The 13700-nt window shown below is 46.6% G+C and overlaps 1 protein-coding gene across 3 annotated transcripts in view; it reads right to left on the minus strand.

Annotated features, from left to right (window-relative positions):
* NCAM1 (neural cell adhesion molecule 1) overlaps nt 1-12718 on the minus strand; it is a 295792-nt gene extending 283074 nt beyond the window's left edge. For all 3 annotated transcript variants that reach the window (NM_001308484.1, NM_001308483.1, NM_001010950.2), the window contains 1 exon segment: nt 12521-12718. In NM_001308484.1, the coding sequence (NP_001295413.1) occupies nt 12521-12572 (52 nt within the window). In that variant the 5' untranslated portion in view covers nt 12573-12718.
* Nucleotides 12719-13700: the final 982 nt, after the last annotated feature.

Genomic DNA, 13700 nt, shown 5'->3' on the forward strand with positions numbered 1-13700 from the left:
GAGCTTTCTTTTTAATTGAATACTAAATAAAAGGCTAGACTGACTTTTTTTTTGTTCCTGAATCCACTTTTCATAATTCTCCTATCCATTGAAGTTATTACACCTTACTATCAGTGTACCTGTACCTAGTAGTCATGTTTCCTTGATTCTAATCTAAGGAAATTAATTAAGAGTATATGCACTCTTTCCAGGGGCAAAAAAAAAGGGGGGCTAAAGGGCTTCCCTATCGATCCAGTGCATACAGTTAAATGCATGGACTTTGGGATATCCATTTTGGCTATCCAGAGGCATCTTTCCCTTACTTCTTCATTTTCTCCCTTATTCTTCATGTTTCATGTTCCAAAGATTTAAGGTTGCCAGATTGCCAGACAAATGACTTCCAGATTAATGAAGTGTCATCAATATGATCTTTAGCAGCAACCATTATTTAAGTACACTAAATTTTATGGCTCTACCATTATGGTGAATTGACAGTTTAATATTAACCATATGCAAAAAGAAAGAAGAATCTATATAAACCAATGTATTTTTAAAATTTCTACGTTTCTTAAAACCAAGACCTACTAGACTTTGCTTCCACTGGAGTTGAAACAGCGAGGCCATCAGTCATGGTGTTTCTAACTCAGCTGCAATCCATAGTGATCTTGAACTCTCAGAGAATGAAAACTAAATGGGAAAAAATGTGATTCTAATTATAATCAATACTTAAATCCAACACTAATTGTACACCGCTTCACTGTGAACTTTAACAGAAAAAGGGAAAATGGGAAAAAAAATGACTCAGCTTACTACATGCCAGACAGTTGCATAAATTACCTCATTTGGTCCTCACAATAACCCTATTAAGGGGGGTATTATTATTCCTGTTTCACAGAGAAATAAACTGAGCATTGGAAAGATAAAAATAACTGGTTCAAGGTCATGGAAAGCAGGAGAGCCACCCGACAGGACACCAAGTTTGATGTCAAAGGCCCCCAGGTATGCTACAGTATGCTCTGCTCTACAAGACCAAAAGGAGATACTAAATTAAGAAAGAAGGATAGTTTGCATTATAACTCAGATCAAAGAGCTCGCATTGGATTTGCATCTGCTCATGCCCCTCAGCAGGTCTTCAAGGTTTCCAAGTTGTACCCTGAATCCAGTTCTCATACAGCAACTACAGCTTAACTAGCGATTGGCAGCATGTCACAGACAGGACGGACCCTCACAGGAGCACTATGAATAAAAGAACATCAGTAATCAGTCACACCCATGTCCACTCCTTTGCTGATCTGATAAAAACAATGCATCCAATCTGTAACAAACTGAACAAACTTCAAAAGATTTTGCTATCTACAAACCTTTTTCAAAGGTATAGAACAAAGGTATGATTATCATGGGCAATGATGCAAGACAACAAAGCTGTCTAAAATTTATCACCAGCCATGATAAATGAAATCCCTGGGGAGAAAACCCTCTTAACATTATTCACTTCCTTTCGGATGAACCCATCCCATTGTCCTTTGCAAGGTTTGCTCATCGCCTGGCTCTTTTCCTTTGTGCAGATACAAGCGCTCAGATGGCCCCCCCAGTGTGAAGCCTTTCCCCCATCCCAACACCCCATTCTTCCCTTTTTTGTGGCCAAGTATCCTGGATATCTGCTCCTCCTCAGTCTTTGAGAACGTGAATTTCACTGTCCAACTAAAATTCACTAAGATCCCCACTCTCCTCTGAAACAAATCTAAAGTTTCTACTTGCACCTCATCCTCCTTACACGCATAACCCACATTAAGTACTACTGCGCTCTTTTTAATACAGTATTTGTTTTGTAATCTGAATATAAAGTAATATATGCTTATTAGGGAAAACTCAGATGGTATAAAAAATGTGTCTTCCAATCTTAAGGAGTGAAAGGAATTAAAAAAAAAAAACAAAATCAGTATTCCATATACCATTTGTTCCCAACTTTTGTCCACTTAACATCATTCCTCTCTAACAGAGGCATTCACACCACTAGGCTCTGCGCCCCCCCCTTTTGTTCAAAACCGCCTTCCGAATTATGGACAAGATGCCATTCTAAACACTGCATAAATACTACAATATAAATCCTTCCGGTTGTGATAAAGAGTCCACAATGCACTGACTGTAACCCATGGTGTTTTCTCTCCACTGAAAGGGGATAAAAATATAGACTACTGTGACCCCTCAGTATTCTTAGCCCACCCCACCACCCCACCCACCCCACCCCCACCCCCCCCCCACACCCCCGGCTGGGATCCCTGCAGCTTCCTCTCAAACACACAACAGGTAGGTAAACTACCTCACCCACGCTTCCCATCTGCAAAGGGAAACCCTTACTATAAGCCTCCAGCTCTTCTCACTGCGCTGGGAAGAGTTCTCCAACTGCCCCTGCTGCCCAGGTAATCTTTACTCTGCCTCTGAAATCCTAGCCACGTATCTGGCTTGAGATGTTACCTGCCATTCCCATTTGTCTTTCCATTCTCCACTCTAGAGTAGGCTTTCCCAGGTCAAGGTATTGCACTGTTCAGTTAGGGGGTTTTCTTTTACACCCACAGTTAAGAGACTGCATAGATGCTCAGTAAGTATTTCTGCTGTCACTTCTTCTCCCTCTGACTCAAACCCATTAGATCTCTGTCCTACACCTTCTCTGCACCACAGATTGGTTTAGCCTCTGTCTAGTCCCACAATATCTATGACATTACTCTGATCTGAGCCCTAATTAGACATGTTTTCCATCACAACTGGGTCAACCAAAGTTCCACAAAATAACACTTACCCTTGTTACAGAAGATACACATACTCTCTTTTCTACTGTTTCATTTCCTCTTTCCTCCACTTTTCCCTTCTTCCTTACTCTCCTTCTTTTTCTCCTTTTTTAAATATTGGTGGAAGTCTACTAAATAGATATCACCACCCACAGCTGAAAAATACCTAGAAGGTAAAATACAAGATACCAAGATGCCCAATTTTTTTCTAAAGTCTCATAAGTCTTTTTAAAAAAAAAAAAGATTTTATTTATTTATTCATGAGAGACATGGAGAGAGAGACAGAGACATAGGCAGAGTGAGAAGCAGACTCCCTGTGGGGAGCCCGATGCAGGATTCGATCCCAGGACCCTGTGACCATGCCCTGAGCTGAAGACAGGTGCTCAACTACTGAGTCACCCAGGTATCCCAACCTCATATGTTTTTGCTGAGGTCCATCTTTCATTCAAGGTAACCCCTTTCCTCAGTCTCCCCATCACACTGATAAGTTCCATGATTTCATTCCCTTGGGTTTGCAACTTAAGACTTTTTTTCTCTCCCATCACCTCCCATTTTGGACCACCATCTCTCCTAGCTGCTTGCTCATCATTAACATTTCAGCTGTGTGCCTTTTTTATCCTTATCCAAAACCACTACAAGTATGTATTGCCAAGATTATCTGTTTTACAAACTATATCACCATTGGGTTCCTTTAACAAGCCCCTCTGGAACCATAAATATTTGATTTTTATAAAATTTTCTAAAATTTGACTTTTGTGTTGCAAAAATCCTTTTCCTAACCCACTATTTTGTCCAACCACTAGAGTAGCTGCTACAGAAAGAAACATTCTCTCCAAGTACTGTGATGATCCCTACCAGTCTGCTCCTACTTCTCTCCTGCTAATTCATAGCTACCATCAAACACAGAGCCCAGCAAGGCATTTGTTTAAGTGTGATCACCGAATATATTCTTGACTATTTTGGAAAAAAATTCTCCAACATCCTTCTTTTGTCTAACACTAAAGATTTTAACAAGACCTGACCCAATATCCAGCCTGCTTTCACTGCTCTTCCAGACCAATTCTCTAGTTAGACTCATCCTGTCCTACAGAGAAATGGGTCCTCCCCTCTCCTTATTTATCCTCACGCCCGTGGGGGTCCACACAAATCACTAACTTGCTCACACCTTCTTGGATATTAAAATCAGCCAAGATGAATTTTTGTCTTTCTTTTTTTTTTTTTTTAATTTTTGTCTTTCTTAACAACTTTTACAATATTTGTCTCCTTCTTTTAGGCACTGATTCATACAGTACCTTTCATGATTTCCTAACAGTGTAAACTGTTTCTTCCCCAACCATCTGAAAGCCTCTGCAGGACCAGTATAGTATTCTTAAATTTATTTTCTTTTCCCCCTCAGCCTCCAGCACAGAACTTGGCATATCATATTCACAATACACATATTTTGTAAACATTTCAAAGAAAATCTCCATTCAAGATGAACTTTAAAAAAAAAAAAAAAAAAAAGCAAATACAGGGCAGCCCAGGTGGCTCAGCGGTTTAGTTCAGCCTCCAGCCCAGGGTGTGATCCTGGGGACCCGGGATCGAGTCCCACGTCGGGCTCCTTAAATGGAGCCTGCTTCTCCCTCTGCCTGTGTCTCTGCCTCTCTCTCTCTTTCTCTCTCTCTCTCCCTCTCTCTTTCATGAATAAATAAAATCTTTTAAAAAATAAAAATAAAAAGCAAACGTAGCATTTATTTATTTTTATTTAGAGAGAGAGAATGTGAGCAGAGGAAAAGGCAGAGGGAGAAGGAGAGAGAGAATCTTTAGCAGGCTTCATGCCCAGCACAGAGCCCAACTGGGCATCTTGAGATCATGACCTGAGTGGAAGATCAGTAATCAAATACTTAACCGATTGAGCCACCCAGGCACCACTCAAAATGAACTTTTTTATTTTATTATTTTTAAGATTTTATTTATTCATGAGAGAGAGAGAGAGAGAAGCACAGGCAAAGGCAGAGGGGAAAGCAGGCTCCCTGCAAGGAGCCCAATGTGGGACTCGATCTCGTGACTCCAGGATCACGCCCTGAGCCAAAGGCAGATGCTCAACCGCTGAGCCACCCGTGTGTCCCTCAAGATGAACTTTTTTAAAGCACATATCAAGTACTTACTGCGTATTACTTGATTTATGTATGAGATTTTATTAAAGTTCCCCAAAGCCCACAAGGGAAGTGTCATTATCCCCATTCTACAGATGAGAAGGCAGGCCCAGAAGTGCAGCAATGTGCAGAATGTCACCAACAGTGAGTGGACTCAACCTAGACTTGTCAGCCCCCAAAGCTCTTGGTTGGCCCCTCCACCGACTCACTCCTCCCTCACTTCTGGCAGACAACAAGCAAACTCACATTCTGATGCTATGTGATTCAAATTATCTTCACTTCAAGAACAGGATGCAATGCAGCCAACTAATGCACGTTATGGTTCCAGCTTCACTCATGCAAGTCACTTAGCCCTTCTCAGGCCCAGCTTCTATATGAAGACCTAACACAATGTGGCCTTACAGAGCACCCCGCTCATCTCTGTCTACTCCTCCCCAAGTCCCCACACAGCATCGCTGGGTGTAACTCCTCTCTCAAACACTGTGGACTGAAGGCAAACTAGTTCGTGCCCCACGCCCAATGCAAGAGGCCCAAGCAGAGTTAATTGCTTTCCTTCCTCGTGCTCCAATGGCATTTGATTCATGTCTCTATTTAGAAGTCTAGTATGTCTATCTCCCACACTGGATGGTAAGCTCTAGAGGCAGGAGCATAGCTTACTCGACTTTATAATCCGAAACCCAGAACAATTCCTGAAGCAACTTGGCCCTTCTCAAGATTTCAGGAAAGTTTGCTGAATTAATTCAAGAGTATCTGCTGTGATTCTGTGTTTATTGAATTAAGAAGTCAATCAACCATGCCTTAAATGAGAATACCATCTGTCCTTCTTCTTTCACAGAGTTCTTTAAATGTCACCTCCTCACCCACCCTGACCATGCAGTCAAAGGTGATCCCCCCAATAATCTCTCATGCAGTCTGCTCCTTTCCTTAGCTTTTATCAGGGATTATAAATATATGTGTGTGTTACTTTTTGTATTCCTGCACACTTAGACTGGAAGTTCCATGAAGACAGAGATGATACACGTTTACCGCTGGATTCTCAGAACGAGGCACTCAATAAATATTTAGTGAACAAATGATATGAAGATTAAGTGATATAACACCTATCAGAATTCTGGGACTGGATCATGATGATTAAGACACAATCACTAATATTATCAGTGCAGTTTCTCTCCTCTTCGATAGCTGACGCACAGTCTGAGTCTCTTCTCCAATACAGCATATGCCTTTTAGTTGGCAAAACTACTTCCTGCCCTGCCAGTAGGGCACTTATGTCTGACTCATTTGAATAATAATAGCAATTACTTTATTTTATTCCAGATAGTAATTTACAAAAATATAAGCAGTGAGAAATATTAAATCACCTCAGGTCTCACTTAAGATTCTCTATAAAATAAAGGTCAAATAGCTTCTTCTTTCCAAAAATAGCTTTGATTTCGATGTAGATTCTGATCTTCAAAGCACAAAACAACCTTTATGAGATACATGCTTAACAAACTGGAACGATTAGCCTATATTCTCAAGCAAGTGGACCCAAGCAGACCAGGACATAGTCGCTAACACAGGGTCAGATGCTTTCAGGGCCCCCACACTGCACAGGCGCCTTCCAAGGTGCTATGGGATGGGGGGGGGGGGACCTGCTCATGTGTTCTCATGGTCATTTACATTCTAAGAGTTTTGTATTTTCCTTAGAGAGGGCCCTCACAACTGATCAACCCTTGTGCTTATGGCTTTCAGCCTTATAATGAGATCACTTTTCTAACATATTCACAACCAACATGACAATGCAGGCATATATAACAAGATTTTTTCAAAGTCAAGTTCTAATCACTGAAGTCATGTTCTCATGATATTCTTTAAGTCCTTCTGAAAAAAGCACTATGTCTGAGTATTACTTTTTTTTCTAGATCCAGATACATCTTTCTTTCTCATTAATAAATAGGTCTTGCATGCACTAAAGTCCAGTGATCTCTAAAATATTCACAACTCTAACATAGAGGCATGACTAATTTTGCCATTTTGCAGAAGGAGAAACTGACGCTTGGGGGAGTTAAATGGCTCACCCAAGACTGGATAGTGAAATAAGGGGTATGTGTGGCTGGGCTTCCAACCTGGGGCTGCAGGCCACTCTTATTCTCTATGCAGTGCTCCCCTCCAACTTCCTTGACAGCAGAAAGTATGTCATCCCAGTCCTTTGTCATTCCCCGCAGAGATGATGATAAAAAGCTAGCACTCGGTAAATATATTTGATCAACTGTTTAAGAGAATACCTAATGTAACACAATCTCACACACCGTGACATTACTCTGAATATTCCTAAATGATGAGGTAATCAGACACCAAAGGCTTCTCGCATATGATCTCAGGAATGACAGAGAGAGAAAACAGGGCCAGATGTTGCCAGTGTTTGCTGTCACAAATCAGAAAGTCCTGAGTGAGAACAGAGAGTAGAATACAGGTCACACAGAAGCCTTTCAAGTCCCATCAGTGGTGTAGTCTTTGAATTCAAAGGAAAACATATTTACATCTATCTGGGAGAAAAAGAAAGCATAATAGGTTTATTAAAACCTTATTTTCAGAAACACAGATACTCAAGATGGAGCAAATGATTTAACCTTCAGCATAGTCCTCTCGGAGGCTCTCCAGAGCTTGGGAGCTAAATTAATTCTGCAGGAAAGGAGAAGTGTGTCATCCTAACTGAATACAGTTAACTCAGTGGCTGCGCGTAGACTCGGCCTAAAAGTGTCTTAACTGTCATGTACTGAAACTGCCTGAAAGGCTGCCATTTGGCACTCAGGCCAATACCAAAAGGCAATGCTCCTAATGAGCATCTTCAGTTGAGAGACAGCATTTCAACACCGTGAAGTGAATGGGCATAATGGCTCTACTGGCGATGCCAAATAATTTACGTCCCTTTACATCAGCGAATGGTTTTAAGGTTTGGCACCAAGAGTTAATATTAATAATGGCAAGAGGCAAAGGTGACATGACTGTGACCTTCGGATGGACTTCTGGGTTTTATTGCCCTACAGTAGTGAGCACATCTATCTGGATTATTGGTAACAGGCTCGCTAGGATTGTTTTCCATATAGTGAAAACTCTGGGCCTCATAGACACGTAACCCTTAGGATTCAGAGGGGTCCCTGGGCATCTCCGTCTCGCTGAAAGGCCGTCTTATACAGTATTGCTCAGAGACCTACTATTTTAAGACACGTAGAAAACTCTCTTCTGAATTTTACTCATTTCTTTCTTTTTTAACTAAAGGGACCTTAACCTTAGTCTTTTTTTAACTCAAAACTCAAGTAGTCACTGTTACTACATAGCCAGTTGATTCATGGTTCCAATTTTGTCTAATTTGTAACCCATTTTTAAGACCAGTAAAACAGTATTTGCAATTTGCTGCCATTTCTTTTAGAGTTCCAGATGTTTCTTAGCCTATATATTTGTTAGATCACTAAACTGAGGAATTATCAGTTATGGAAGCTACATTAAAATATTTATCTTGACACCATAAAACATTTGTGTGCCCCAAAACTCAATACTTAAATAGCACTGGAGAGTCTTTTGCAAACGCCTTTGTCTAAGGCTGCCTCTTCCCAGAAGACTGATGAGGGCAGGTGCGGTCCCTTCTCCCCCTCCCTGCCAATTGGTTCTGCTCTCCATCCCCGCAAACCCAAGATGGGCAGGGAAAGTTCAAACCGTTCTTTAGCAACAGGTAGTCAATCACTTATTTCGCACCAAGACAGGAAGGATTGTCTGTAAAATATCTTTGGAGGTCTGCCAGTAGCACTGAAGTCACTTTCTGTCTGGAGAGCAGCCATAGTCCCTTAACTCTGGAGACGTAAATATGGGGAATTCATCAAACTCATTTTAAATAGAGTCTTTGTCACCTTAAAAAATGTAAGTGGTTGGATCAGGAATTCCAAAGTCCCTATTTCAAACGGTGTAAAGTTTGCAAGACGCTGCCTATAATTTAAGAAACTGAGTTCCGTAGCAAACAAAAACATCTGTCATGCCCAAAGATTAGGTTTTGAATGAGAAAATGGTGCTATTTATTTTGAAAGGCAATTAAGATCTTGTTCCCTGTGACAGAAAAATACAGATACAGATTACTTACATTAAATTACATATTACCGATCTGAAGTAGTCAATTAGTGATGAATGTATTCCAAAGGGAAGCGCTATGGGAAACTCAGAATTTGGGGGCTCCCTGTGACTAATTGCTCTCTCTTATCACTGCCCTGTGACCGTACTCCTATACCATAAATTTAGGGGCTTGGGAGCATTTTTGCAAATAATGACTTCCTTCATTCTTGTACTATCAAGTTCAAGAAACAGTCAACAGTTTGGTCAATAAATCCTTAATCAATCAGCATAGAGACTTGGATGAACCTTCTTTACTGAACAAGAATACATACCCTGCTATTTTCTGCTATTGCAGTATTATTATTATTTTTTTTTTAAATTGACCCCGGGTAAATATCATCAAGTTTAATCTGCTGGGGGGAAAAAGGGGGAAGCTTCTTGAAAACCTGACTTTTAAAAAAAAATGTAAATTTTTGGACAACTGAAAACAGCATCATTGGTAGATCCCTAGAACCGCCACAGCAGGAAGAGTGATTCAGAAACTATCAAATAAAGGACAGGCCACACTTCCACAACGTCGGGATTATATTCTCTTTGTGTTTCGCTCTGTTGAATTTTAAATAAATTCCGAGTTATTTTCAGTATTTTAACATATGCTAATATTTGTTGACAGAAAATTAACTTTTTGGCTTTAAGACAGAGTCATGAAAGTTTTTCCACATTCTTCAATACGACTATATTACATTCAGTGGCAGCTTTGTTCAGAAACACACATTTCTGACCTTAAAATGAAAATTAACAGGCAAAAAATACAGCTCAGCATGCTTGTACTGACAGCAAACTCGGCTGAAACACGTCTTGATAATTCATTTAGTGAGGAATATTATATGTACTTATATCCATGCTAGCTGGCTTTTGTAAGGTAGCAAAGCTGCCCTTTGTTCTTAATCCAGTGCTATCTTGTTAGAAAACCAGTCCTATTCATTCCTTCACTCTGGCAAGTAAAACTGGCAGGGGACTGTAAAATTGTCAAAGAGACGGGACTTAACCATTCCAGATCAAATCCTTTTTGCACAAAACATCCCAAATTGCTGTTAGAATAGACTCAAATTTGCTAAGTAATTCCACAACCTTGCACTTCATTCCTGAAGAGCAAAAGACACCAAAATGACAGGGGCTGCAGACCCGGTTCGTGTCGCGTTAAGAAGGTCCGCGCACCTTGTATGTAAATTTTCATATGCACTGTGTGGAGTGCGGAGACCGAACCACCATGGTCCCTGGAGCTAATACGACATTTGAGGCCAAAATAACAATAATTATTACTACTATAATTATTATTACGTAGACACATATACACGTCTGTGTGCCTGTGCGTGTATATATATATATAACATTGTTTTTATTTTCGCCCTGGCCCTCTGGCTTGAAGTCTTCCTTTTTTTTTTTTTTTTTTAAGCCATGGTATTACCGAGAATTTAATGGAAAATCATTTCTCTTCGAAAAACCGTTCAACTTCGTTCTTTTGTTAAGCATCCGTGGGTGCGTTTCGTGGTGCGCCCTCCGGGTCCTCATGGGTCCCAGGGCCGGGGCTGAGGCCGCTTCCCTACGGGGGACCCCGGCCGGGTGGCGCCTCGCGGGGCAGCCCCACGTCCCGGCCCGGGCTCCCGGGGCGCGAACCAGCCGGCGCCGCCGCCAGACCCGACCCGGAGGGGGCACCGGGCGGGGCGGGGCGGGGCGGGGCGGCCCCCAAGGCCCCCAACGACCGGGTCTCCGCGGCCACGCCCCCAGCCCGAGGGGAGGCGGCCCCGGGAGCGCAGGGCGCGCGGCCCGGGCGGCACCACCGGGGAGGGCACGCCCCGGGCGACCCCGGCCGCCGGCAGGGGCCCAGCCGTGCGCCCCGCGGGCCCGCCCGCCCCAGGCCCCGCCCCCAGCCTCGCCCCCGGCCCGAGCCGCGGTCGGCGCACGCGCGTCGGTGGGCCCAGCCCCGCTGCCCTCGCGGGCGACGCGCTCGGGCCGGGGCCGGCGGGAGGGCGCGGGCGGGGGCGCGGGGGGGCGCGCGCGGCGGCCCGGCCCCTCGGGGACACGCGGACTCCATCTTCCTCCCTCCGGGCCGCGGGGCCGCCGGCGAAGCGGGCGGGGCTTCTCCCGGCGGGGCCGAGCGAGACCGTTAGGCTGGGACACCGGGAGCCGGTCCTGGCAGCTCGGGGCCGCCACCCGCGCCGCAATGCAAGCGCCTCGCGGCTTCCCGCCCAGCCAGCCCCGCTCTGATTGGCCGCCGTGGGAGAGGGACCCGAGCTGGCCGGAGGCGGCGGCCGGGCTGCTCCCGAGAGGCCCCGAGAGGCCCCGCCGCGCTCCCCCCCCGCCGGGCGGCCGTCCAGGGCGGTCCCCGCCGCGGCACCTGGCAGCGCCCCGGCCCCGCCCAGCTCCCTGCGGCCCCCGCTCCGTCTCCTGCCCCTCCCCGACGGTCCGCGCGGGAGTGCGAGTCCCGGGGCGGGGCGGGGCGGGGCGGGGGAGCAGCTGGAGGGCAGAGTGGGCGCGCACTGAAGAATCTCCCGGGGAGGCCGGGACGGAAACACCCCCAGCGACACGGCCCCCCCTCCCGGCCGCCCGGGGTGTCTGGGCGGCGGCAGCATCCCTCCACCGTCTTCCCCTCCGCTCCCTATTGTTCGCACTTTGCAAGGATCGGGAACCTCGCCCAAAGAAAGGGGGCTGGGGCGAGGTGCTGCGGGCGGCTACCTGCCATTCTTCTCGCGCACCGTGCAACGCGGGGCTGGCGGTGCGTGTGAAGGCACACGCGCGCACACACGCGCGCACTCACACCAGGCAGCCCGAGCACGCCCTCCTCGCCCTCCGCCCCTCCGCACTTCCTCCTGTCAAAACGCGGCGCTCGGCCCTCCCATCCCTCCGCGCTCCCGGCCGAGAGCAGGCTTTGCAAGTAACCAGCAATTTGGCAAATGAAAAACTAACGTCATATCGACGGGGGTGCAACAACGGCCGCACAGCCCTGCGGTTCTGCCCATGTCGCCCCATTTTGCAAACCGTTATTCAGTGTGGGGCGGGGGGGGGCGAGGGGGGCTGGGCGCGAAGGCGGCGAGCCCCACTTTATTAGAGCCGGGGCAATAACGATGGGGCGGCTGCCCCGGCCTTATTGTTCAGTGCTGTCACCCCGGCCCCGCGGCACCCGAGCCCGAGCCGCGGCACCCCCGCCCCGCCGCCCGCCGCCCGCCGCGGGAAGGAGCGCGGCCGCAGCGTCCCCGGAGGGTCCCCGGGGCGTCCCCGGAGCGTCCCCGCGAGCGGACGGCTCGGCTGCCCGCGCCCCGGCACACAAAGTGGGAAGGGCGGGCGCTCGCGGCGCTGGGGGCAGCCCGGGTCCGGAGGGGCGGCCAGGGCGACGCGCTCCTTCCTCGGCCCAACGACAATGACCGCCCTTAGCATCCCACGTAAAGCCACCCCAAATAACAGTGTCCTCGGGGGAGGAGGAGGGGGAAGGGGCAATCAGCACAGCGGACGGAGAATCATCGTAATTTCAAAATGTACCTGCAGTTCCCAGGAAAAACAAAGTCCAGATGAGATCCTTAGTTTGCAGCATTGTAATCTGCGGGCCGGGAGGGATGTTCTCGCCGCGGTAAATTCTGTGCCCCCCGCCCCTTGCAGAGAGTGTGGACGGCGGCGGAGCCACAGACCTACGGGCAGACAATTGCCAGGCTGAGTACGATTATTTTTGCAGAATTGTTTCCTGCCAGCGGCTGCCGAGCTGCGTTCACGCGCTGAGCGGAGAATGAGTGACAGTCCCAGCCTCAGCACACTCGCAACTCGGAGATCCTTGCGCTGGCCCGGGTTCGCTTTGATGGAACTGGGGATGCGAGCGGGGGGCGGGGGGCGGGGGTGAGAACCTCACTGTGTCCTTCCACCACGCCGGCCACAAATAGTGCCGAACATCAAGGAGGTAAGAGAGACAGGGGAGGCAGATGCGGCCGCCTGCAAAACGCGGCCTGGAGCTGCCGGAGGAGTCGGGCTCGTTCACACGCAGCCTTCCAGGCGGAGCTGGGATTTCTTCTTTTCACACTTCTCCCCCACGCCTCCGCGGTCCCTCCTGCCGCCCAGCCTTCCTTAATCGGGAGGGCGCATATGTTAACTAGTAAATAATAAAAACAAAATCTTAGCTTTGATTAGGTTTGCAAAGTCGTCGCATCTCTGCATTTAGATCCTAAGATCATCGAAACACGAGGATAGCTAGGCTAGGATTGATTGATTTATTTTTTCTCTAAGTGCAGGAAATTAGAAATTTGGAGAGGGATGGAGGAGATAGATTGCTGTTGCAGGATTTTGCTTTGGGTGTGTTTGTTTGTTTGTTTGTTTGTTTGAAACTGGCTGTGAAGTTTAGTCTCCCACAGAGTGGCAACAGATCTCAGGGGAGAGGAGGGTGGGAAGCTACTTAAGTTGGAAGAGAACGCAGATGTTTAGAAGGGATTTCCAGAAACAACCGGAGGAAATGTTCTCTTGTTTATGAATGCTGAAATCTGTAGTCTCTTTATGAAGATCCCTGAGCCTTCTACGTAGGTCTTTAGAGGCAAGATATTAGATAATAATTTTTTTTTTCTTATCATGGTGCAGAACCTCAATTCTTAAAGATATTAATGTAGGATATCCCTGGGGTACGCACAAAGGGTTTCACTTCACCTTACAGCTGTATTTTACACAGAGGAGGGTGGGGGAG

The sequence above is a fragment of the Canis lupus genome, chromosome 5 (genome assembly GCF_011100685.1).
Source record: "Canis lupus familiaris isolate Mischka breed German Shepherd chromosome 5, alternate assembly UU_Cfam_GSD_1.0, whole genome shotgun sequence".
Classification (NCBI taxonomy): domain Eukaryota; kingdom Metazoa; phylum Chordata; class Mammalia; order Carnivora; family Canidae; genus Canis; species Canis lupus.